Source organism: Pygocentrus nattereri, chromosome 9 (assembly GCF_015220715.1).
Source record: "Pygocentrus nattereri isolate fPygNat1 chromosome 9, fPygNat1.pri, whole genome shotgun sequence".
Taxonomy (NCBI): domain Eukaryota; kingdom Metazoa; phylum Chordata; class Actinopteri; order Characiformes; family Serrasalmidae; genus Pygocentrus; species Pygocentrus nattereri.
Genome location: NC_051219.1, coordinates 9878667 through 9906265, shown reverse-complemented (window position 1 = coordinate 9906265; position 27599 = coordinate 9878667). Strand labels below are relative to the sequence as shown.

The 27599-nt window shown below is 39.9% G+C and overlaps 2 protein-coding genes across 3 annotated transcripts; both read left to right on the top strand.

The window, feature by feature from the left end:
- The first annotated feature begins 740 nt into the window (after nt 1-740).
- On the top strand, nt 741-7188 carry LOC108410477 (urokinase plasminogen activator surface receptor-like). 2 transcript variants are annotated; one of them, XM_017681565.2, is made up of 6 exons: nt 741-2699; nt 2790-2924; nt 5283-5387; nt 5462-5605; nt 5718-5828; nt 6825-7188. In XM_017681565.2, exons 2-6 carry the CDS (start codon nt 2858-2860, stop codon nt 7025-7027), a joined length of 630 nt encoding a protein of 209 aa, XP_017537054.2. In that variant the 5' UTR covers nt 741-2699; nt 2790-2857; the 3' UTR covers nt 7028-7188. The 2 variants fall into 2 exon arrangements, with proteins under 2 accessions (XP_017537054.2, XP_017537052.2); XM_017681563.2 differs by lacking the exons at nt 741-2699; nt 2790-2924 and adding an exon at nt 3794-5068.
- An 18147-nt stretch (nt 7189-25335) lies between these two features.
- Nucleotides 25336-27188, top strand: LOC108410468 (urokinase plasminogen activator surface receptor-like). Its single transcript, XM_017681554.2, has 5 exons — nt 25336-25407; nt 25664-25774; nt 26303-26449; nt 26689-26799; nt 26977-27188. Exons 1-5 carry the CDS (start codon nt 25359-25361, stop codon nt 27177-27179), a joined length of 621 nt encoding a protein of 206 aa, XP_017537043.2. The 5' UTR covers nt 25336-25358; the 3' UTR covers nt 27180-27188.
- Nucleotides 27189-27599: the final 411 nt, after the last annotated feature.

Sequence of the window (27599 nt, the reverse complement as noted above, 5' to 3'; positions counted from 1 at the left end):
TGAACTGGCTGCTTCAGTCGCTTCTTTTGGACAGGAAGCCTCACTCAGTGAGCTTGCTAGTGTGTGCCGTTACATAACAGAAATAATTTCCTGAAGATATGCGCCGGGATGGGCTGGAGTGACAACTGTTGTTTAGGGTGATGATGAGTTCTTACTTTCATTTCCTCAGAACTCATAACTTTCTTTTCTCCTCACTTCACACGCCTGCGCCCTTTACTCACTGTATTTAAGTGGCCTTCATCTCACACACAGACTAGAATATGTACAGGAGTGCACGTTCATTCTGCAGTCCTCTTTTATCCCATCCGTTGTTTTGGAAAGCTGTATATTTGGGCTCTAAATGACTAATTAGAGAAGGTATTGCAAGTCTAATCTACACAGGAATTGTTTCAAATTGAAAAATGTTTATAAATCATTAGTCCATCAAAACAGGCAGCTACACTGGTTATACATGACGGTGTAATGGAATTTGTACCTAATAGGCCTTATTTCCCTGCACTCTGTGACTCTCACTGAAGATGAGCAATATTTATTCTGTATTATTATTACTGCAAATACCTCTTCAAATAGACCAACAGAACAACCTGAGTGTATGTTTTTAATCATTACGGGCTGCAGTGACCACACTTGCCCAGAGTGGTGGGCAGCCCTATCCACGGTGCCCGGGGAGCAGTTGGGGGTTAGGTGTCTTGCTCAAGGACACATCAGTCATGGACTGTCGGCCCTGGGGATCGAACCAGCAACCTTCCGGCCACAGGGCCAGTTCCCTAACCTCCAGCCCATGACTGCCCCCAAGAAAACAAGAAAGCAAAATATGCCCTCTATAGAAGAAATACCATCAACAGATTCACAGACTTTAGAAAAATATTGGGGCATAAGGCTGAAAACCACAACTGAAAGCCTATGACCTTCAACTCTTTAGACATCACTGCAGCATAACCGGTCAGGCTTCTGTGGTTGATCACCACATGAGCTAAGGCATGCCTCGACACACTGTCAATATAAATCCTCCTTCTCTTTCATGTACTGGCCTGACTTTTTTGCAGTTGCAGTCCAACTGTGGCAATTGAGGCTTTAACACAATATAGAGAAGCTTTGTCATCACAGCAGGCAGAGGTCAATACAGTAGCAGGCAGACGCAGTGCGGTCAAATTATGGAGGTAACTGTGTTGCAAAACTTGAGAACTTGTAGGATGAAATCTGTGCTTGTATTTTTGATGTGAGAACTTGTGAAATAAAAAATCTGAACTTATACTAAAAATATATACTTATACTGAAATATACTAAGATAAATACTCATCTTCTTCTAAGCCGCTTCTCCTTCTGGATCGTGGGGGGTGCTGGGGCCTATCCCAGCGGCTAAGATACATACAAATATATTTATTTGTACACAAATTGTACACAAATCCACAGGCTGGCCTACTTCAGCAGAACTAGCTCTGTCTGTTACCAACTGGGTGTGGGCTGCTATGCCTTGCAATACAGTTAAGAAGATTTCCTGCTGCGTTTTTAACATCTGAATTCTGCTGTACCTGATGAACACACACACACACACACACACACACACACACACTGTTGTTAGAATGACACTAATGTAGTCATTTAATCACAGATGTGCTTGTATGGACACAAGTTCAGCTGTACTGCTCTGGGGAATCAGTAAGCCCCTGATTCAGTGAACAGTTTATACTGGATTCTCTCTGTCCTCCAGCGCTGACGCTGAAATGTTATCAGTGTCGACCGGGGGAGTCTGGACAATGCACTGACACCCAGACAGACTGCTCAGATCAGTGTACCAGCATGACCACTGTTACACACACAGGTAAGAATGACCTGAAATATAAAATCAATCGGTCATACGTATGTGATATATATGATGGATTCATATTTCTGGCTATGTATGTGTATATAATGCACAATCCTGCACTAAACAAACAAACAAATAAAGAGATAAATGACACAACAATAAGCAACAACATTAAACATTAGCAAGAATCAAACAAATAGGCCAAGTAAGCTAATATGGAGGAGCTTTTCCCTTTCATTTCTTTTTGCAAAGTCATTTTGCTGACGGAGTCAATATTGATCCACTCAGCATTGACGGCTTCAAACATCTGAGAAGCACTGCTGAGCTGGTTTGTGTTTAATGTGAGGCCAGATATTCTCTACAGGGTTTAAATCTGGGCTCAGATCTGATCAGCCCAAAACCACCAATACAAACTGTTAGTGTTTTGGATTTGGCCCATTTCTTTGCACCTTACTTTAAGCCTATGCTGTTTTCACTAGTTGGTGTACCACAAGAGTTTAGTATGAAGAACAGCAACAAAGTACCAGGTAAAGCCAAAACACTCTGAATACTGTACAAAGGACGTGGTTTATGAAGGTTGAGATGAAGATGGAATAAGAGATGAAGGTTCTCTCTTATTCCGTCTCATTCAGACAGTCTAAAGCTAAAGCTGATGTAACAGTCAGTAGTGCTGAGACTTCATTATCAGGATGTCCTGTAAGGAGTATCTCTGGGTTTAGTCTGTTGTGTTGTAATGCAGAGATCTGCAGATACGATGACGCTAAACCTCTTCCATGAACTGTGTATCTGGAAAGCTTCTCCAAATGGGAGGATGTGTTACACCTGTGCTTACGGCGACTGCTCAAGAACCGTGAACTGTGAAGGAGATGAAGATCAGTGCATCAGCACACAGGTGGAAACCATGAAAAATGCTCGTCTGTGGTTTATCTACTCTAAATATAGTGGCCTGTCTAACCTCTCTCTCTCTGACTGGCATTCACAGGCATTTCTGTTGGTGCTCAAGTGAAAGGATGTGCGAGCAGAAGTTTCTGTACTGCGGGTGCAGTGAACATGCAGATAGCTGGAATCATTGGAGGTTTGACCTGCTGTGATGGGAACCTCTGTAACGGTGGTCCGAGTAAGAATGATGCGTATAACAGTGCTGAGGGGGTTAAGCTGAGCCTCCTCATCATGCTGGTTCCTCTGATCTCCTCCATCCTCTTCATCTGAACTCTCTGCTGCTCAAACACCTTTTTTAACGTGACCAAATGCAGAGACTGTTTTTTTTTTTTTTTTAATAAATGCCCATTTTGAATTTGATGCCAGTAACATGTTCCTAAAAAGTTGGGACTTGCCCTCAGTCCAGTTTAAAAGAGAGTTCGGGCCCAGAGAAGGTGGCAGCATTTCTGGATCCTGTTTATATTTGGGTTAAAATGTCAATTAACCAGGTGTTTTTTTTAACATTACACATCTTGCAATGATTTGCAAATCTCATAGATCCATATTTTATTCATAATAGAACATAGAACACATATCAGTTGTTGAAAGTGAGACATATTACCATTTACTAAACAGAAAGAGACAAATCAGATACTGACTAGTGAAGCCAGAAAATGAACAGTTCCACTCAAACCCTGAGTGGACATACATGAGGGGAGAAAATTGCATGTTGTCAATTGGCTGCTCAATCATAGAACTAATTTGTCCTGTCCACCAAGTACGTAAGGTTGCTGTTAAGGTATCATCATGACAACATAGGCCTTGTAGATTTGGAAAGAGTCTTATATATATATATATATATATATATATATACCCTTCTTGTCACTGTGGTAGTACCCTCAGGGGTACATATCGGTACCTTTAATTAGGGAACACAACTTTACCAGAATCCACTGGAATGATATTTCCTTAACTGTGCTGACTCCACACAACACGTCTCGACTCCAGGCTTTTTATTAAATGGTTCTGTTTTAAAACTTTAGTTTATAAAAAGATACAAATATCTACTTTTCCACTAGGAAAAACGTATTTAAGGTATACAATTGGACCTTAAAACCACCGTTGTACCTTTGAGGGAATGCTTACACTGTTTGTACGTTAATGAACGTTCATGTACCTGCATGGTACCTTTATTTCTAACAGTGGATGTATATACTTGAGTGAAATAGTAGTAAAAGTACCATCTCAAATTACAACTTGACTAGAAGTACAAAATTTGCTCCACGGAAAACAACTCGGTATCTCATAGAACTGCAGTGGAACTTGTTAGTAAGTGGGGTGTTCAGGTTTTCCAGTCCAGTGCAGCCACAAGTTTTTGTTCAACTGGTTCCATTCATTAAATCAGTCAGCTTCCATTGTTAAACAATTGCTTGCTTTGTTGGAATGAAAACCTGCAGCAAACTGGCCCCTTGATAACAAGATAAGATGTGTCACTTTATCAGACTCACTAAGTCTGTACAAAAAAGCTGTTTTCCAGATAAAAGATCTGGTGAAATAAGCTGGAATGTAACTAGACTTGTAAAGTTAGATGACAGATGATTAGCATTCAGTATGTCTAGGATAAGAAAGCTCTATGTGACATTTTAGTTGAAATTGTGTGCATGTAGTTAATCTTTTAGTACTGATTGTTGTTATTGATTGTGAAAAAACATGTAAGGTTCCTTCGTGAAAGTGTCATGCTAAATAGGCATTATAAGGTTCTATCTGCATCGGTCAGCCTGTGCAGCTGATAAATGTGGGAGAACCACATTTTAATTTCAGCTGATATCAGGTCGCAGTGTAATGAGGGCATAGAAAGGTCATTTAAATGAATGCACGACTTCACTGGGCACTGAACACCACCCGTCTCTACCACCTCCAGTCTGCATCTCAACATTCAGAAGCTCAGAAGTGATGTAGGCTAAGTAGAGCTGTGATATGAATCCAGACTATTGACTAAGTTCACTTGCTAGTACACTGACCAGACAAATCAGTGTAGAAAACCTGACAAAGGGCAACTGAAACAACTCCAGACTGCAGAAAGTAATGACACAGGTGAGCAAACTAACGATGGGAGACATGAGTGGGCGGAGCCAGGCTTGGGAAACGGACATGTTTACATTAAAGGATGAACCACTTTATGGGTTTGTGGGAGGTTCTGAAAAGCCTCCATGAAGCCACACCCCCTCAGATCAGATTTATATCCATCCCAAATCTGCTTCCATCATATTTTGAACCTCTCAGATTCTCCAACAATGAAGCTGCAACTAACACTGGTGCTCATCTGTGTGCTTTTCCCAAAAGGTACGACTTCATAATGGAAAGTTTAGTTTGAGTTTAATCAGTTCAGCTGCTCTAGAATATAATTTAGCCAAGTTGCTGCGACTCTATTGTTAAAGAATCTGTTCAATTTGACATTTTTAATTCAAGATTATGAGTTAACTTACTGAAGTTTAACCTGGGAGATATCAATGTTTTGATGTATTGTTTGATCCCCCCTTGTTTCTGATGCCACTAGCGCTGACCCTGAAGTGTTATCAGTGTATACCTGCCTCGTCTGGAACATGCAACACCCAGACCTGCCCAGATCAGTGTGGCAGTGCAACCGCTGAAGTGACTATGAGTAAGAAAGTTCTCAGCAAAAAATGGTGAGACTCTGAGAAATTTCTCTATTCACTCATGAGTTGTGTTCACTAGGTGGTGTATCACAGGTGGTAAGTGTGAAGAACTGTACAGTTTCAGGACAGTGTCTCTCTGGAAGCCTAAATATTGGATTTGAGCAACTGACCATCAACACACAGTGCTGCAGCACTGATCTCTGCAACAGCCAGAACGTGTCAGGTAAATCCAAAAGCTTTGAATGCTGAATGAAGAATGTTGCCAAGTTCTCAACTGCAGACCTGCAGAAACTGTCCCGTTAACTCTCATTTTTTTCAATGGTTTTCCGGTTAAGCTCTGTCACATGGGACTCTGAATGGAAATAAGTGTTACACCTGCATTGGCAAGGACTGCACAGGAACTGTGAGCTGTGTGGGAATTGAAGATCGGTGCATCACTGCCACAGGTAAAAACTGCATACATGTTTGTGTCTAAATTGCATTTTATGCAATGTTTGTTTGAGTTTATCACTGCTATCAGAGCAAAATCTTGTATCTCTATTTTTATCATTTTTTCAGCTTTTGACATAATTTGGAAATACTATGTATTGGTCATATGTACTGTGTAAAAATTTCATGATGAATGGACCAGCAGAAATGAGCAAAAATGAGAAAAAAGTCTCATTCCATTGACTTTAACACTAAAAGTCCAGTACGCTTTCTCCTTCTCCTGTAAATGTTTTGATCGGACAACAGCAATATAGTATATATGTAGTCATATATATATATATATATATATATATATATATATATATATATATATATATATATAAACTGGCCATTTCATAATGAATAGAAATGGTCCACAATGGAATGGAACTCAATGTTATAAGATATTATAAGGAATTTTGGACCATTTCTATTTGTCCATCATAACATTTTCACACAGTGTAATAAACGGAGATGCAAGATTTCATTTCCCACAGTCACGCTGTTCTGATTGACTGTGCTGTGCATTGTGCCTCCACAAAAAGTAATCCAGGCTCAATCAATTCTTATAATCTGACAGTCAGTGGGCGTGGCTAAACTGCTGTGGACTAAACTGCCAGATGTATATGTATGTTTTTATGTGATATCATAAAATCAGTTCATTCAAAATAGTCTGTTCTAGCAGTGTATTTCCCATATGCATATATATATATATATATATATGTATATATATATATATATATATATATATATATATATATATATATAATTTGAACGATGTTTGCATACTACAAAGTCTTTAGTTTCAGAAGATTGAAGAAAACTGTATTTTTTCCCATGAAATTGGCCTTTTAAAGTGAAAACTAAGGGAAATAATTTTAGAAGAAAAATGGCAAAAACATATCATCTGACTTTGACTTAGAAATGTATCGATGTAACTAACTTCTCTCTCTGGTCTACACCTCCATTCACAGCGATCTACAGTAGTGGTAGTAAAGTGACAGTGAAAGGCTGTGTGAGCAGAAGTTTCTGCACTGTGGACACATCAATCTTGCAGGCAACTGGAGTCACTGGAAGTGTGAGCTGCTGTGAGGGGAACCTGTGTAACAGCGCTGAGGGGGTTAAGCTGAGTCTTCTCATCATGCTGGTTCCTCTGATCTCCATCCTCTTCATCTAAACTCTCTGCTGCCCAAACCCTTTTTTTTTCTCATTTGCTTTTTCTACCTTTTGCGACTAGCAGGGGTGTATATATTAAAAGATGAGTAAATGGAGAGTCTTAATGTTTTTACTAATGGTCTCTGTAATCAAAATAAGTTGAATAAACAGTGTGAGAAGTGAGTGCTGCAGTCTGGTTTCATCTGATATACAGACCCTTCTGCTGAATAGGTTCCACAAAAATGTACTTACAAAAACAATTGAGCATTCAGAAAAAAAACGTATGTACAATATACAACCCTATTTCCAAAAAAAGTTGGGACGCTGTGCAGAATGTAAGTAAAAATACAGTGCAATGATATGCAAATCAAGTAAACCATATTTTTAAGGAAAATACTACAAAGACAACATATCAAATGTTGAAACTGAGAAATTGTGTTGTTTTAACAGCACTCTGTAAGTGTTTGGAAGCTTTTGGACTGCTGTAGTTTGGAAAATGTCTCTCATCTTCATTGCTTGGTGAGGTCAAGCTCTCAAACGAAATGGCTAGCAAACTTTAGTGAACTCCATGCAATCAAAAGTCACTCGAGCCCCCAAGGCGAGTAAACTCGCTCTGCAAGCCAAACCACATCGCTCTACACACCATGAAATGATGGTATGATAAATTGTGAAACCACTAACCCGAAGCCACAGATATGCGTGTGTAATATAGGCTTCCACAGCTACATGTTTCTATCCTGGAGACTAAACTCAGGAGGTGGGTTTTCCCATTTCCGGCTAATAAAATATTACTACTTTCATTCTTCTTAGCATGAGTGGAATTTAAAGTCCTCTTCTAGAGTAAACAGTGATCTGGACAGGACTGTGGCTCTGCAGGACTGCATACCTCTGCATGTTGAGATGTACCACTGGACATAAATGAAGGTACACTGAAGGTAAAAGTGGCCCTCAAACTCAGCTGTATCAAGTGCTCTAGAGCCAAATACTCAACAGAGTTCTTCAGTCTGGTCATCACTGGTCTTAATGCATGCATGAATAAAGGAGTTAATTACATGGTATCTTAGCAATGTTGATATATGGTTAGAAAAGCTACAAGTTTGAAAATGCAGCGTTGTTTTTACAGCATGTCCTGCAATTTCTTACTTTGTTTATTCTGTTTATCTGAGCTGAATCCTGTTGGGTTGACTTTCAGTTTCAAAGACAAAGAAAGTGACTCATGCTACTATCAGCAATCATGCTACTATCAGTGGGTAACGCCTCTACCTTCTACGCTGTAGATAGGGGTTCAATCCCCGCCTAGGTAAGCTCCCTACACTATAACAATAAGGGTCCTTGGGCAAGACTCCTAACACTACCTTTGCCAACCTGTGTAAAATGATTGCACATTGTTCTGGACATGAGCATCTGCCAAATGCTATAAATGTAAACTTGTGCTTCAAGCTTGGAGAAATAAACACAAAAGGCTTCAGTTTTTTATGACTGTTCTGTCTATTATAAAATCATTAAATAATTTGTAATGAATAATGTTAAGATGTTTTATTGATATGTTAGAAGTAAAAATACAGTCAGTATAGTTTCATTTTGGCAATATTTAATACGTGAAATGTCATTATTGTGCAGTGTTTTGTTTTAGTTGATCTGACTCTGATGACCTCACATGAGTCAAATAGGCTTGTGCTTGTTTTGACAGAGCAGTCAGGATTGATCTAATGTGTATCTGGTTATTAAAACGGCTCATTAAAACTCTGTTACGGTAATGACAGAGACATAAGGCAGGGCATAAGAGTTCCCTCTTTAACGGATTTTTCCTTGGAATATTCTAGCTCTGTCCCATATGCATAGCTCTGGTTTCAATAGAGAGTTTATAACTGTGTCTGGTCATTTCAGATTTTTGACCTTAGCCTGTCTTTGTGTGTTGTTGATTATTGAACTGACTGGGGCAACTTGCACATCTGTAAAGGCACCATTGACAGATTGAACACGGACACATGTTGGAGCAACATATTCTGCCTTCTAGACAACTTTTTTACGGGTTTCCATGCTTATTTTAAACGACAATACCAAGAGACATTCAGCACGGCAGCTTAATCAGAGTGTGTGGAATCCAGACTGACCTGCTGAAGAATGGCAAACAATTCCGATTTCAAAACTGGACAAATTGGTGTTTTCCCTTCGCAAATGTTAATTAACTGCTGTTAAAAGGAGGTGATACAGTGGTAAACATGCTTTTGTCCCAACTATTTTGGAACCTGTTGTAACAATCTAATTTGGAATGTATATATATTATATATATACATATAAATATATACATATATTTACAAAAACAATAGATCAACAAGTTCATAAGCTTAACCATAAAATATTGTTTTTGTACTGATTTCAGTTTAATAGAGGTCAAATTTACTAACCACTGCTCTGTTTTTATTGGCATTTCACATACTGCCCCGTCTTTTTTGGAACTGGGTTTGTATCAATTGAGGTTTTGATGAAAGATACAGGCAGAGTGTAGCTTTATTTGGGGCTCTCATAGTCATACGAGCAGGTTGGGATCAGTACATAAGCAGGCAGACACAATGCAGTCAAATCTACAATAAAAAAAAATAAAAAAACGAGCTACAGGTATGTGGGATGGGTGAATGGGTGGAGCCAGAATGGGGCAACCTCAGTCAATGTCTTGTCTCAACAGGAGAAGTAGCTGTCATACAAGTGGGATATGAATCCAGTCTGGTGGCGTGAGGTCATGATGGTTCATTTTACTGAACACAAAACAGAAACTTAAATACTTTCACTGATGCATTTCTGCACAAATACAGATGCAAAAGCATACATTCCTGTCTAGAACACTGAAGTGTCAGAATGACACATATCTGAAAGAGATAAAGACACAGTTTGAGGACACTGATGACTCGAACAGGGGAGCGATGAGTGATTTTAACAAATGGTCACACTTTTTTTGGATAGCCCCCCCCAAAAGATGATCTACAGATTCTGAAATGATTAACATTAATCATGAACTAACTTTGTAGTTCTACAGTTACAGACTGTAGTCCATCTGTTTCTCTGATACTTTGTTACCCCCTTTTACCCTGTTCTTCAGTGGTCAGCACCCCCATGGACCTTCACAGAGCAGGTACCATTTGAGTGATGGTTCATTCTCAGCACTGCAGTAACACTGACGTGGTGGTGGTGGTGTGTGAATCAGACACAGCAGCTTCTGCTGGAGTTTTAAACACTGTGTCCACTTATTGTCCACTCTGTTAGACACTCCTACCTGGTCGGTCCACCTTGTTGATGTAAAGTCAGAGACAACAGCTCATCTGCTGCTGCACAGTTTGTGTTACAGTGGTCACAGGACGCTGTTGGCTGGATATGTTTGGTTGGTGGACTGTTCTCAGATCAGCCACTCAGATCAGCACGACACACCCTAACACATCACCACCACGTCAGTGTTACTGTAGTTCTGAGAATGATCCACCACCCAAATAGTACCTGCTCTGTGAGGGTCCATGGGGGTCCTGACCACTGAAGAACAGGGTAACAGAGTATCAGAGAAACAGATGGACTACAGTCTGTAACTGTAGAACTACAGAGTGCAGCTATACAGTAAGTGGAGCTGATAAAACGGACAATGAGTGTAGAAACAAGGAGGTGGTCATGATGTTATGCCTGATCGGTGTATGGTTAGTATTGGGTTTAGGAGTAGGTGTAGGTTTTGCATTGAGGTTAGGGTCAGTTTTAGTTTTAGGGGTGGGATTTGATATAATCTTACACACTCAACTTCAAGTCCAGTTGCTTTTAATACACATTTAGTTGAATGTTACTAAATGGTATACTGAGCATCTACAGGGTACCATCCAATACCATTGTAGTGGTTGGTATAGTGTAGTGGTTAAACACCTCTGCCTTCTATGCTGTAGACTAGGGTTCAATCCCCCACCTGTGTAAGCACACTATACCAATAAGAGTCCTTGGGCAAGACTCCTAACACTACCTTTGCCTACTTGTTAATTATCAAAACTAAGTCGCTCTAGATAAGAGCGTCAGCCAAATCCCGTAAATAAAGTGCTAGCTAACAGTTTTAAAGGTTGAACCACAGTTATGGGAGATTCTGGAAAGCATGCACGAAGCCTTAAATCAGATTTATATCTGACCCAGTTCTGCTTTCATCACATTTCTGTAACGTGGAGCGATGAGGCGGACGCATGTGCGGAGGTAAGCGACTTTTATTAAGGGCAAATCCAGGGTCGTAGTCAAAACAGTCCAAGTTCAGAAAGCCAACACGGAGAGATTGGGGTTCAGACATGACAAGAAACACAAATAGCAAACCGATCCAAACACAATACAGCGGACAAAGACTGATACATTAAACAAAGACCGGCGAACACTAAGGGCAAACACAGGGCTTAAGTAACACAGGGACAATGAGGGTCAGATGCAGACAATCAGGGGCGTTACAAAACAAGGGGTTGGACTAGGACCGCAACAAAACACATGGACAGGACTGGGAGGGGACAACTGTGATTTCCAAAGTATACAGTGTGACATTGTTTTGTTATGCATAGTATCAATTAGACATTAAGTAGACAGACATACACTCTCAGAAAAAAAACCTCTAAACTGTCACTGGGGTGGAACCCTCAAGGATACATCTCAGTAGCTTTAGTCAGGGAACATAACTGTACCAGTTATGTATTGTATTGCACTGTTCTGTGATCAGCACTGTTCCTTTTCTCTGGGCATCAACACAGACTTTTTGTTTCTAGCAGTATCTGAGCTCAGGACTAGCTTTCTCTCTAACCAAGTGGACCTTAAGATCACTGTTGTCCCTTTTAGGGAACATTTACATTGTTTGTACCTTGATAAAAGAAAAACGTACCTGCACAGATGCTTCATTCCTAACAGTGTCTAACAGGGTGGGAGCACTCATAGTAGAAGAAGACCACACTTGCAGAAGGTTCAGCTTGAATGCAGCTCTGGGTCAGATGTATTCAACAGCTTGTACACTGGACTGAGCCTGTGGGTGCTGTTTTAATAGCCAGCTCTATCTGGGTAAGTAATAATCTCTGGCCAGTTGTGTGGGATTCTGAAGCCGTGCGGTCACTGGCCATCCAAACAGGAGGTGTTGAAGTTTGTCAGCTCCAGTCAGCAGCTTGGAGAGCTGCCATCGGCTGTGATTGCTCGGGCAAGCAAGCTATAAAAGTTGTGTAAAAAGTTGGTGGTCACAAAGGGGAAAGTGGTCAAAATTGTTTGCTTAGCTACGAGATTGTTCACATTTTCTGATTATGCACATTTAGCATGAGGTCTGATAGTGAGGAGGAATAATCAGAGTGTACAAACGATTGAGAACAAAGAGGGACGTGAAGACTGGAGCAGAAAAATAAACAAATAGATATGCCAAAAGTAGATACATGGTTAATGCACCGTAGAAACATTCATCAGGAAACCCTTCCACACCTTAAGGAGAAGCTGGTGTTGCGATAAAAATGAAGATACAAGGTTTCACCCACAGCAATTCAGAGGTGGGTGGTATGTGAGGGTTGGTATGTGAGTTATTATGTGCACAGCACACAATGCGATGCACATACATAACACACACTGGACGTGAGACTCACAGTCCAAGTCTCAAGGCAAACTTCATTTTTTGTAAATTTCATGCTTTACAAAGAAGCCCAGGCTTAAAATGAATACTGAAAGTATATTTGTACATGCAGTGGACTCATTGAAGGCATGAGGTATGTGGTTGGATAGTGTAGTGGTTAACACTTCTGCCTTCGACACGGTAGACTGGGGTTCAGTCCCCCACCTGGGCAGCACCCTACACTATACTAATAGAGTCCTTGGGCAAGACTCCTAACACTGCCTTGGCCTCCCTGTATAAAATGATCAAATTATAAGTCACACTGATGCTGTAAATGTATGAGCACATATTGAAAATCTTGGATTGTTTTCATTCAAACCTGGAAATGAACAACAAAGTTTTAGAATTCTGGAAAAAAAACAAAGATTAGTTAGTCAAATTAAAGGAAATAGGTCACTATTTAAAGTTAAGCAATTGAATTAGTGACATTGACTGATTTTGTACAAAAAGCCCTGTTTTCTTATTCATTCTGTTGTTCAGACAACTCTCGGGGGAAGCAGAAGCATTTCCACTACTGGACTTTTTTATCCCACTGTATACATATGACATGTACAGTTGGCCACTGAATGCTGTACAACATCAGGGCCATCTTGAGGTCATATGCTGGTACTACACTTTAGTGTGTTGTGATAGAAATAAACAGTGCAGTGCATTGTGTTGATATTCTGTTGGTGTAGTGATGACATTCGGGTTAAAACATGTCAATACATGAAGTTATTTTCGATAAACCTATGTATGTGAATATATCAGTACAGATACTTTAAAGCTTTGGAAAGTTTAGTAGCCATTTGTTTTTGTGAAATCTCATGCATTGTTTCTGAATTTGAGTGATAAGTAAATGTTTATTCTACATACTAAGCATCCAAAGCAGAGCTGTGTGTGTTGAAAACATGAAAATAATTTTCAAAGTTCTATTAAACTTAATAAAAAAAGTTACATTTATGATATTTGGGAGCATCAGGAGCAAAGGAGTCAAATAAAAACTAGCTTATCAAACTCAAAAACAACCACTACTTTCAACTGTATTCAGACGACAACAGAAACCAAGATAAAAAGCTGAACAAAGTTTACAGAATAGATAGCAAATGATGATGAATGTCTTCTTCTTCTTCTTTCGGGCTGCTCCCTTTAGGGGTCGCCACAGCGGATCATCTGCCTCCACCAAATGATGATGAATGTATGAAGCTGAAATTTGCTTCAGATTTTCCATCCCACCTTAAGTGGTGCAGCAGTCAGGTGCTGGAAAAATGCTGCAACATTGAAGATCCTGTTTCAAGATCACCATTCAGAGTTAAGCAAATTTGTGACATTGTCTGTTTTTCTACAAAAAGACCTTGTCTTATTCATTCTGTTGTCCAGACGACTCTCAGGTGGATTTCAATTGATTTCAAAAGGCTTTTGCAGACAGTGATGGAGCTCATGGCAGCTTGAGTGCAGTCATTAAACCAAATATGAACATACAAATCGACCACTAAAGATTTTTGAAATTAATGTTAACATTTCAAATATTCTATTTTCACTCAAATTGTTATCCATAGTTAACTAAGCTGGGGTAAAACACTAGACACACATAGGGGAAAGCACGATTCCAAGGGTAGCTGAGGTGCAGGAACAGGAACAGGAGGTATCCGGGTCGCAGGCACAGGAGATGTCCGGGTCACAGGAACTCTGAATGTTGGCACTGAAACATGACAGGAAGTTAGTACCAGAACCCGACAGGTACCATGACAGAAGCTGCACCGTGAATTAACTCAGGGTGAGCAACAGCTCAAAGCCGGCTTCAGAACACAACAGGGAGCAGGAACATGACACAGGGGGTAAGTAGACCAGGAGACGTGGAGGCCATGACCAGGTCTGGAGATATGAAGGTTACAGGCAGGTCAGGGACGTACTCTGGGCCAAGAGCAAGGTAGCCTTATTCTCTTTATCAGAGAACAACAACTGAAGCCAACAAAGCAGATGGTAACCCTCCTGAAGTCTGACCCCATTCTCCTTAATAAGTTCACGCAGCTTCCCTGTTTGGTCTTGCATTCTGTAACATTAGAGGCGAGGAGGTGGGATGCAAGTGCGAGTTGCTTTTATTCATACCAGATTTAACAGACTCCAGAAACTGAGTAGCAGAGGTTTGGAGAACAGACAAGTTAATAATGAACCAAAACCAAACACTAAAATCTAAGAAAACAAAAAACAGGGTAACATCCACATAGCAAGACAAAGAGATTCAACAAACACAGGGCCATAAATAAAATGAGGGAAAACAAGGAACACCTGGAACTAACGAGGGGATGGAGCTACAGTCAGTTGGAGCAGAAACAGCACAAAGCAACAACAAAAGCACATGGCTACAACACAGCGGAAGAAACCGACACACTCTGGAACAAGGAGGAAACTGCGACAAAGGCCAAACAAACCATTCCATTTAGCAGACTGGCCTACAAAAAACAGGGTTGAGAATGTGTGAGGGCCAGTTTTTCATGCACCACTTCAGGATCGAGTTTGTCTTGTTTTTTCAATGAATGATTTTTATGTAGTGGATTTGCCCCTTTAATTGAAATTTCAGGTGTTCATGCATTTTTGTCTTGCAGTCTCTCTCCAGGAATGTTCTCCAGTAATGTTCTGGTAAAGTGACAGTCAATAGCTGTACTGGGAATAGCTATGGAGTTTGAGGAGTGGCTGAATGTGCCCCTGAATGAAAGTTTCAGGGCTGGTTAAAACATATCCGATATGTCCGATATCCCTTGGAAAGTGTTACAGATAGTGCTAAAGACGCGCTGCATTGATTTAAGGCAGATGTTGGGGAAAAAAAAAGTCTCTTTTGTGGAGTGAAGGATGTAAAGTGGCAATTTCCATCTGTCATTTATACCTAGAATTCCTTTAGTCATGAGTTGGTCATAAACAGTGCAGCATCCTGAGGTATATTGGCATCACCGCATCTCCTCATGGAAAACTAACTTTTGTGACAGTAGTACTTTACACACAGCATGCTTAACACAGGCAAACAAGGTTTTGTTTGTTCTTTTTTTGTTTACTGTTTTAGAGTAAACAATCAACAGTGTAGGACTGTGGCACTGCAGTAGTGCATGTCCTTGCAGTGTAAGCATTCTCTGCCACCTTGTGGAGTGTATAATAAATTACTATAGCGTTTGTGAGAAAAGAAACACATGAAGACACCATGTTTCCTTTAAAAGGAGCTGAGCAACTCTAGTTTTCTTTCACAACAACAGAACAGCGAGCCACTTTGTTGTCAAATACTCAAGAGATGACAACCGTTTTCTTGAGTCTGGTCATTCCTGGTCTGAATGAAGGAAATGAAGTAATGTATTCATTATTTAGCTGTTCACCTCAGTATCTGGGCCGTTCTTAGCTATGGTTGGATAACCTACATGTTACAAACTGCAGCCTATCCTACATTTTCTTGTTTTGTTTATTCTCTTCATTACATCTGAGCTGACCAAACTGATTACTTTCAAGTTGAAAGACAAAAGGAGTGCCTCCTGCTAATCTACCTGTGATTGAGGGACAGGATATTATGTGTATGTATTATGGCTCCGTTAAACTTGTCATTATTCTTCTAATAGTTTTAGCTTAGAGGAAAAACATACTAACTGCCTCATGAAGTACATGTCTATGTGATGCCTATGTGAGAAATGACTATTAATATTGGTAACTAAGGCTGGGAATGTGCCTGGTCCAGGGGGTCCACTGCCTTGCACTTTTTAGCATGTTCCTTGATCCCAATACACCTGATCTATTTAATCAGTTGTACTATCTTAGTAAAAGTTAGAAGAAATAAAACATTGACGACAGAGAGCGGCAAAGAGCTATTTTCATGAGTGTAGTGGGACTGTAGACATATGTGTATTAGTAAAGATTAAAAGCAGTTCTCCTTTCATGCCACTAGATGGTGTAGTATATTACAGATTACGTTTGATCACTTGCTTGGTGGAGTGTAGAAAAATAGTTGAAGATGGAAAGTCTGAAGAATAACAACAGTTAATAAACAGTCAGTACATTGAACCATGTCTCACTTCATTGTCTCATTAAGTCAGGTTGTAACCTCAGCCTCATTAGCAGCCCATTATGTAGCTAAAGTGGGTGTGTTAAAGCAGAAAAAGCACTAAAATGTGCAGGCAGTTGTGAGAATCACTGTTCTGGTCGATGCACCATACAAACAATGGCCCTATGAAAACCTCTTGAGGTTGGAAAGGTACATTGCTATGTATATGTGTACATTCACAAATTGTGCTTTAATCCTCAAGCAGTTTTCAGCCGCCTGTGTGTTTTATAAATCAGGCTCATTTGGGACAAAATCTTGTGTAAAAATCTTGTGTAAAAGTATATCAGTGCATCATTACGGATCAATGATGTAATGAGGTGAATGAAAGTAGTTTGAAGGAAAATATGACTTCACTGGGCTTGAACTCCTCCTCCCAACGATACCTCCTCCAGTCTGAATCTCAACATTCAAAAGCTGTCCAGGGTGTACCCTGCCTTCCGCCCGAAGACTGCTGGGATAGGCTCCAGCACCCCCCCCCCCCCCCCCCCCCGCAACCCTGACGGAGAAGCGGCTTAGAAAATGTGTGTGTGTGTGTGTGTGTGTGTGTGATATTAGATCACTGATAGCTATTAGGATAAATAGTATAGATAATATTAGAGTTACTTATAAATGTCCAGACCCTGGGCAACAAGAGATCGCTCTTGGTTGTGAAAATAGGTTAGCATAGCCTTCTGTTGCAGGATACTCCTGTTCATCCCCGTGAAATCATCTTACTTTGTCATTTGTCCTGTTCTCTGGTGATTTAACCCACTAACACACTCGGTGTGACTAGTGTCTATAGGAGCTTTGAAAGTGGTATATTTGATTTTTACTGGTACCAAGGTGTCTGTGTTAAGGTGGTCTTCTTGTGTTCCTTTTGCTGGTCTTTGAACATAAAGATATGTGTCCTTAGCTCCCTGGACACTCATGGACACTCTCCTGCCTCATGTCCTGTGTGACCACAGTTAAAACAGTTCAGAGATGGCTTTGTGTTGCTGTTTGTAGGAGTAGCCTGTTTTCTGGTGTTTGTGAACTTTTGTTGGGTTACTGACTGGTTTGGAATTGAGGATCTGGGGCTTGGACCTCTCCCATCATTACTTCCCCTAACTTACTGGATGGACTACTAGCTGGATTTGGTCGTCACAGGTGGTCCGTCTGTGAGCAGTCAAGGCTTCTGCGTGTTCTGCTGTGTGGCATGATGTCAGGTTCCTGTCCAAGTCTTTAGTTCACCCGGGAAATCAGTCACATGACACGTCCTACTTCCTCTCAAGACACACTCTTGGACTCGATCTCCCAGAATACACTGGGAGATCAGCTGACTTCAGATTCTCCCCCATGCTCCTATCAGCGTTCTCAATCTCCTGATTATTAAGTGGTTCCACCTGTGTGCTGATCATATGAGGTTTTTAGTTAGTATTTAAGCTCGGGCTTTAGATAGACTGATTGTGAAGTGTTTGTTTATGGCAGCTGCTGAGTTTTCTTCTGACTGCCTTCCCGTGTGTGATCTGTGCTTTGTGTCTTTTCTATGACTGTTTTTGGATTTCCCCGTTAGACTTGGCTGCTCTGGAGACTCTGCCTTTGCGTTATGACCCTCATGCATGTGTTAAAACGATGACATTGGACTGCCCCTTTGGTGTGTTTGCTTCCGCTGTCCCCTTTCTGTGTTTTGACCTTTCAGCCTGTTTCTGGATTACGATTTTGGATGGATGTCAACAGTAAAACTTCTTGTTTATGCTTCTTTTAATGTCCGCAAGCAACTGAATTCTGTGACACCATTACAGTAGTACACTACCACTGTATGCAATGGAGTGAAAGTGGGGTTGGAGTGGTCAAGGGTTGAAGGGGACATGGATAGGCAGGATGCCAAGAAGTAAACTCCACTGATGTGTAATTACTAAAGAAAAAGGTCAAATCTGGCTCACCTATGCCATCATCAACATGGTGGAACCACTTGTTTTGTTAGAGCAAACGATAATGGCTGAGCCCACGTGTTTATGTTTCAAGGCATGTGTTAGAAGCTTGACAACCTTACAGGCGAACAAAGGAGAAACTTCTCTGAGAGCATTCATGTTGCTTGGTGGCCCTCAAACAGAAGGTGGTTGACCTTCAGGACCAAAGCAGTTGTAACAACATGCATGTTCTCGGCCTTCCAGAGGGCGCAAAAGACTGTTGGCTTCATCAAGAAGCAGCTGGAAATAGAATGAACTCTAGAACCTTGGCAGACCTCAGCAAGCCCTGTGCCTTCATCTTCAAGCGACTATGCTGCAATGACCAAGATCTCATACTTAATAATGTGGCTGCTGGCTAGGTCAGGTTCATTGTGATGGAAAGGGTAGGGATGTGAGCATGGGGCTGCTTATTCCCCAGTCCATGATAGTTCTTGTTCGGAGAAAATTATTTCCAGGGTGAGAAGTAAAAGGTATGCAGGTGGGCAGTGGTGAGTTTATGTTTTGAACTTTGTTTATTTGTTTTTCATTTTGAAAACTATGGTAGTATTTATGTTTGCATATATTTTTAATTTACATGGCTTTTAATGTCTTTAGCTGGAACATTAATGGTCTGAATGATAAATGATTTTGCTCTTTATTTAGAAATGAACATCATTGCTTATTTCTTATTAGGGCTCATGTGAGGATCGGAGACTTTTGTGGGGAATTGCAAATAGAATTCATCAGGAATAACAGAAATTGCATTGCCTGAAAATTTCTGACTTGGAAACCAAACCAATCACATGCCTACCATCTGGGATGCCAGAAATGAGGGATGTTGGAACAATCTAAAAGTAAGGAAAAAAAAAGTGCCGAGCTGCCCAGAGGAACGCAAATTCCACCTTTTTAAATTTGAGTACACTATTACAACTATTAATCAGAGGTGGGCAAAGCACACAAATCATGGACGTGAGTTAAAGTAGAGACCCCCAAGGTAACGTCATTAATTAGTGACGCTGACGTTTATTAAAATGATCAGAAGCACAAAACACTGAAGGTAAACAGTTTCCATCAGGGAGAACCGAGTGGCTCTGAAATCACTTTTACACACAAGCAAAGTTTCAGTTTCAGATTTATTTACAACTTAGTTCCAAGTTTAAGTTGAATAAAAACTGGCTTTAAACTCAGGATCACAGATGAGCTCCTTTACTATGTTGATCTGTAGGCGTCTGTTCATAAACATAAACCAGCCCAAACTCATTTACTATAAAATGAAATGGTGTTTGTAGAAATTCAGAAAAAAAGACACATAGGGCCCTGATTGGTGGTCTGGCTTTGCGCTTCTTTCATTTTGCTATGTTACGTTTTTATAGACACCAGAAACCAAAAGGAATGACTAAAAGTAAGATTAAAAAGAGTAAAAAGTCAGATACACAAAAAAAAACTACTTAAGTACAGTAACAAATTACATTTGCTTATTTGCAGTCCACAACTGCTAATAATAATAATGAAATGTTGTCCTTTCAGTATTTATTGATATGTTTATAAATACATAGTGTAGTGATGTTTTACAGTTTACCTGTAAGACATGGGAACAGCTGCTTCATTGCTGGTGGATTAGGTTAAGTAAGGATGTGGTTTTGTGGAGACACTCACACACAGCGGTTTCTGCTGAAAACTTTCCGTCGCTGCATATATACACATGCAAAAAGTGGCCCTCAGATTGTGCTGGGTTACGTTTTCTTCACTGTAATCCTGCATTTTGTTAGTACTCAAATAAATGAAGTCCATTGTACATAAAACTCAGTATATCCCACACATTGCTCAACGATTTTAAGTTAAGGGCACGATTTTGACATTTCTGTTGGTTTTAATTCTTTCTTTCTTATTAAAGTTGCTGAACAAATGTGTGAAACTAAATAAAGTGAGACTAAATAAACTGGAAAATACAGCTACAAGTCTGTTTTCTTAACAAAATCTTGTTAGATAAAATGTATATTTCTCTCCCATTGGCTCGTGGCTCCATCTATTTGCATATTTGCATATTGCATATCTCAATGTATATCGCAATGTAGATCTATGGTTAGTAAAGTTACAAACTGCGGTGGGATTTTTACAGCATGTCCTGCAAATTCTTACTGTGTAGATGTAGATGTAGATGTATTCTCCAATGACCATGTTCCCCTGACTGTTCTACAAGTCATAAATACTTTGTCATTAATGATGCTGGGCCATTATATTCATGTCATTCGTTCATGAGTTTGATTCTGAAAAGTGCAATAAAACACTTAAACAGTGAAATACGTCTTTATTTTGCTTGTGCTTTATTGTGGTTTGTTTTAGTTGATCTGATTCTGATGTAATTTGATATCCTATTTAGCAGCTAGGCTACCATTACTACCTCACACAATGGTAGCAAGTCAGGTAGACTTGACTAGAATGTAATGCACAGCTGCATTTTAAACCCCTAAATTGACTAGTTTAAGTGTGTTTGCCTGTATTGAACATCTGTTAAGCCAAAGAGAGAGTAATATCTGTATAAGAGTTCCACATAGTCCATTAGTGGATCCCTCTTGTGTATCATTCTTGTTAGTATTCATCAAATTCTGGCTCCGTCCCCTCATTATCCCCAGCATGTGGCTTGTCACATTAGGTTGTGTGCATGTTTAGCCCTGTTGTTAGCGTGCTTTTGTTTTTATTTCTGTCTAGTCCTGATTTTGGACCTAGTTGTTGATTATTGAACTGACTGCTGACTAATTAATGAACAAAATATCGTTAGATTGAAGGCAACTTGTAAAATGCAGTAAAATTCCTGACTCAAGAAAGCCAAGTCTGAGTCAAGTCCCAAGATAATGGTAATATTGTAATTTGATATTATGTTAAATACCCAGCAAATATTACAAGCTGAATTCCAAAAAAGTTGGGACAATAGTTGAAATGCAAATAAAAACAGAAAGTAGCGACAGTGTGGTACCGTGATGAAGTCCAGTCATGAAATCTCCTCGCCACTAAATATTCCACAGTCAGATTTCAGTGGGATTGTAACAAAGTGGAAGTGATTGGGAACGACAGCAACTCAGCCATGAGGTGGTCGGCCACATGAAATGACATAGAGGGGTTGAGGTGCGGATGTTGAGGGGCATAGTGCGCAGAGATCACCAACTTCCTGTAGAATCGGTCACTACAGACCTCCAAACTGCATGTGGCCTTCAGATCAGCTCAAGAACAGCATAGAGAGCTTCAGGAGTTGCCAGGAGACGGTACTTGATTAATTAGAGTGGAGACTGTGAACCTCACAAACACGCTTCTGGAAGAACGGTCAAAAATTCCCATAAACACACTCCTAAATCTTGTGGAAAGCCTTCCTAGAAGACTTGAAACTGTTATAGCTGCAATGGGTGGGCCAACATCATATCACACGTTATGGATTAAGAATGAGATGTCACTCAAGTTCATATGTGTGTGAAGGCAGACCACCAAATATTTTTGGAAGTATAGTGAGATTATATATATATATATATATACTGTAAATATATAAAGTTTCAGAAGTTTTTTATTGTCATACAGCAGAACAGGCAGTTACACTGTGCAATGAAATTCTTACTTTGCCGTTCCTCCAGTTTGTATCTTCACCCCGTGTCTGTGTGGGTTTCCTCCAGGTTCTCTGGTTTCCTCCCACAGTCCAAAGACATTTTAAACTTTTAAAACTGTTGTGGTGAAGCTTCTGCTAAAAAGAGCTGCATTGATTCTTCCATACTATATTTTAGATCAGTTTTAAAACTTCATTTTTTAGATGAAGTTATTTTTCAAACAATCCAATCTAATCTAATCTCAAACAAGTTATATAAGAAATTTCAGTCAGAGTTTCTTTCCAGCCATGGCACTGAGACAGCATTGGTTCTCGTCGTGAATGACCTCAGCCTCAGTGCTGATGCACAAAATCCTTCTTTCATGGTTTTATCAGATCTTTCAACTTTTGTTGCCGTTGACCACAAGACTGTAATCCAATGTCTTGACTGCTATGTTGGCCTCTCAGGCAGAGTTTAGAACTGTTTAATTCATATCTAGATAATAGAGAGTTTATTATTTCAATGGGAAAGCTATCATCAAAAAGATTCCGCATTTCTTGTGGAGTCCCTCAAGATTCAGCTTTAGGGTCTTTGTTTTGTTTTTTTTTGTATATGCTGCCTCTTAGCTTGGATCTCTTAGGTTTTAATTAATTTTCTACATGTCTTTGGCGTGTATCTTTTTAATTTGATCTGTGGCATTTTCTTACATGAATCTGAATTATAAAAATCATTTAAAAAGTTCTTATAATTGCTGTTATTGCTGTTAAGCTTTATCACCTGTTTGTAAGGCACTTTCAGCTGCCATCGGCATGAAAAGCGCTATAGAAATATAAAGAATTATTGTTAGTATTGTTATTATTATTCTCATCAACAACAACCAACATTATTAATGAAAATACATTCATGCCAGCTAGAGGAGCTCCTCCTCCTGCCTATTTAACAGCAGTATGTCAAAATATTGACTTAACACACTTTAATTTATTCTTATCATTATTGTTACTTCTTAGAAAGAGCAGACTACGATACCCACCTGTCTTGAAGTGAGCCTAGACAAATTCCATGTAAGTGTTCAGTTCTTAGTACTAAGTGTGATTCTGTAGCTGATTCTACTTTTACTGGAGTTATAGACCACATACTGTAGTGAGTTCTTAGTTTTTTTTTCTTTAGTTTTAGTGGTTTATTTTACTTGTGAGCTCTTTCTCTCGTTTTCTTTGTTAGTTATTTTAGTTGTTTGTTGTTTTTTTTCTCAGAACACAGTTTTGCCCGTGCTTTTAAACAAACTGGCTGCTTCAGTTGCTAAAAAAGTAACTGTTCTTTTGGACACACACCATTAACACTTAAAAGAAACCATCTGTCAGGTCCTGAGGATATGCCACAAAAAGGGGTTTTTCAGTTGGTTGCCGAGTTCTTGCCTTCGTTTCTTCAGAACTCATGATCACTTTTCATTTCTCTGCAGTTACGCCTGTGGTCTGTACTCACTGTATATATGGGCACCTCCTCTAACACACACAGAGTGGAGGGTACAGGAGTGCATGTTCATTCTGCAGCCCTCTTCTGCTCCATCCGTTGTTTTGTAAAACTGTATATTTGGGCTCTAAATCAGTGTAAAAGAAACATTAGCAAGAAACATTTAGACCTTCAAAATGTACGCAAGTATGAAAAGTAAAGCTAATAAAAGATTAATTAACTTAATTCAACTTAGTTCCAAGTTTAAGTTGAATAAAAACTGGCTTTAAACTCAGGATCACAGATGAGCTCCTTTACTATGTTGATCTGTAGGCGTCTGTTCATAAACATAAACCAGCCCAAACTCATTTACTATAAAATTAAATGGTGTTTGTAGAAATTCAGAAAAAAGCCGCGTCAGTCTCGACTGCATATGTGGACATATTTCTATATTGAGCTCTATTTACACAAAGTTAGGTTAGTTCATCATTTATGTTGAACAGACTCTCCCAAAGTTTTACGCCGCTGCGCTGACGTTGAACCGCGTGCTGCACTGGGTCGGTATGACCAACAGGTCAAAACCAGCTCTAAACAAAGTGACCGCTGGGCCCTGATTGGTGCTCTGGCTTTGCGCTTCTTTCGTTTTGACATGTTACGTTTTTATACACACAGAAGCCAAAAGAAACAGATTTCTCAGAATGTAGGAGGAAAAAGTCAAATATTAGACTCTGTGGTGTGTAATGTGGTGTGAAATGTGGTGGAGTGAAAAGTCACCCAAAATGAACATATTTCAGTAAATTACAGATACACAAAAAATTATTTAAGTACAGTAAGGAATTACATTTACTGTCCAACATGGCTGCATTACAAACTTATGCTTCTGTAATGTTTGTCACCACATGAGCTCAGGAATGCATTGACAAACTGTTGTCAATCAACATCACTGCATTGCATGCGACTGTCACTGCATCTACAACGCAAGTTAAGACTTGTACTATGCATCATGTCAATAGTATCTAGAAATGCTGCCAACTAAAGCTAATCAGAAGTAAACTGATGCACAATGGAAACATGTACCAACCAGAACAGCTGTTAATGTCACCGAAGGCCAAAAGATACAAGGGAGGAAAATTAGTATACTAGTAATGTTAGTTGGGGTAACAGAGCGTTAGCATTTATCTGTTTATCTAGAAAAAACTAACCACCTTACTCCATGTTCATATCAATTCAAATCAAATGTTGTAAGGAGATGTAAGGAAAGTAAGTCAGGACCGGCCTCATCCCGCAAGACCTCAAAAGTGAGGGAAATGAAGTTTTTCATATGGCAACACCGACTTGTTGTGACTGTGTGCGGATTCATTTTACTGAACACAAAACAGGGACTTGCAAATACTTTCAGTTACACATTTCAGCACAAATGCAGACACTTTTTTTAAAGTACATATGTGTGCGTATACATGTATAGTTGCGTGTATGGACGAGAAGGCTGCACATGAATTGCTGTTTTTGGGACTAATGAAGTATTCTGAACGGAACAGAACATCAGCACACAGAACGTAGGTAGTACACTGTGGTCCCCGGCATTTTATGACCATGTCAAGACACATTTTAATAGTTTTGAAGGGTTGAAATAATATGGGAGGTTCCAAGAAGCAACACACCCTTAAATATGGTTTAAATCAGACCCAGCCCTGCATTCCCCACACCATCACACTGAACTCTCACCACCATCAACAATGAGGCTTCAGGTCACTCTGCTGCTCGTCGGCGTGCTTTTCCCAAAAGGTATGAAACTTTACTCACAGTACAGTAAGAAAACTTTGATGCATTTAGATCAGTTTAGCCTCTTTGATGTTTTATTAATGAGTCGCTTATATTTGATCTTTCAGTTGGATATTTTTGTCATAAGTTATTCAAAGTTGAAGTATGAGAATATCAGTGAAGGCTGCTTGAATGCCCTTTACTGTCTAAATTGGGGTTCATCAGTTTTGGGTTTATGTGCTGAATCTGTTTCTCATGCTGGATTCTCTCTGTCCTCCAGCACTGACACTGAGGTGTTATGAGTGTATTCCAGGGCTGTCTGGACAATGCACTAACACCCAGACGTACTGTTCATATCAGTGTGCCAGCGAGACCACTGTTACATACATAGGTAAGAATGACCTAAATATAAAGTGAATTTAATGACCATCAATCAGTGATATATGTATACATATCTCTGGCTTAGTATGTACATACACTGCTGTACAATAAAAAAAAGGCCCAGGACCAACATGGCAAAACGTTAAGATTCTAATGGTCTTCACAAGAAATGATTAGTCAGTAAATTAGCCAGAATTAAACAAATAGATACAGTAAGTTAGTGTGGGAGAGCTTTGAAATCTCTTTGATTTCTTTAAATGTTGACGCCTTGTGGGTGAACTTGCAGAAAGTCGTTTTACAGAAGGAAGAATCAATATTGTTCCACTCAGCATGGACGGCATCAACCAGCTGAAAAACACGGCCGAGCTGGCTCGTGTTTAAAATGAGGCCGAATATTCTTTACAGGGTTAACATCTGGACTCTGATCAGCCCAAAACCACCCATACAAACCGCTAGTGTTTTGGATTTGGCCGATTTCTTTGCACAAGTGTGCACTTATAACTGCACCTTACATTAAAGCCTGAGCTGTGTTCACTAGGTGGTGTACAATCGAGAGAGGTTCATTTGAAGGGCTGTGCAGAAGCTGGCCAGTGTGTCACTGGAAGCCTAAACGTGGGACTTATGAAAACGACTGTCAACTCCAAATGCTGCAGCACTGATCTCTGCAACAGCAACAAACCACCAGGTAAAGCCAAAACACTCTGAATGCTGTACAAAGGACGCTGTTTATGAAGGTTCTCTCTTATTTGGTCTCATTCAGAGAGTCTAAAGCTAAAGCTGGTGTAACAGTCAGTAGTGCTGAGACTTCGTTATCAGGACGTCCTGTGAGGAGTAGCTCTGGGTTTAGTGTGTTTCGTGTTGTGGTGGAGTGATCTGCAGAAACGATGGTGCTAAACCTCTGTACTGAACCTTTTCTCTCTAAAGCTTTGCCACAACGCTCTCCAAACGGGAAGAAGTGTTACGCCTGCGCTGATGACGACTGCTCAAGAACTGTGAACTGTGAGGGAGATGAAGATCAGTGCGTCAGTGCCAGAGGTGAAAAATCTGAAAAATGCACATCTGTGGACCTAAAATATGTTCTTACATATTTGGTCGAAAATAAGGGTGTTCAGTGATAACACAAGAAAGTGCCTTTAATCTGATATTGTGGTTTATCTATATAAATATATTACTCTGTCTTAATGTCTCTCTCCCTCTGACCTGCATTCTCAGTTAATGTTGGTGGTGCTCAACTGAAAATGAAAGGATGTGCGAGCAGAAGTTACTGTTCTGTAGACTTCTCAAGCGTGAAGTCCACTGGAATCTCTGGAAGCATGAGCTGCTGTGAGGGGAACCTGTGTAACGGTGCTGAGGGGGTTAAGCTGAGCCTCCTCATCATGCTGGTTCCTCTGATCTTCTCCACCCTCTTCATCTGAACTCTCTGCTGCTGAAACACCTTTTTACCATTTTTCTTTTCTGTCTTTAAGACTGGCAGAGCTGTGTATTGTAAGGTGTCCAAATGCAGAGTCTGAACTGTTTGTAATGGAAATAACCTGAATAAACAGAGTGGTCCAGAATGTAGTGCATGAGAGTCTTTGTAATCTTCAGCCACAAATATCAGCTTTGAGACACATTAAAATGTTACCAAACCAAATAACATGAACACAGAGTCCCATTGTGTGGACTGTTGATCTGTGTCATTTACTGAATAATCAGTAAATCATCAGTAAACCATCCTCAAGCCTTCATCAGCGACTTTTCAATATATATCAAAGTTCATTGTAATATATACACACACACACACACACACACACACACAGGGTGAGTCAAACGTCTCTCTTAACGTTTTCTTTTAT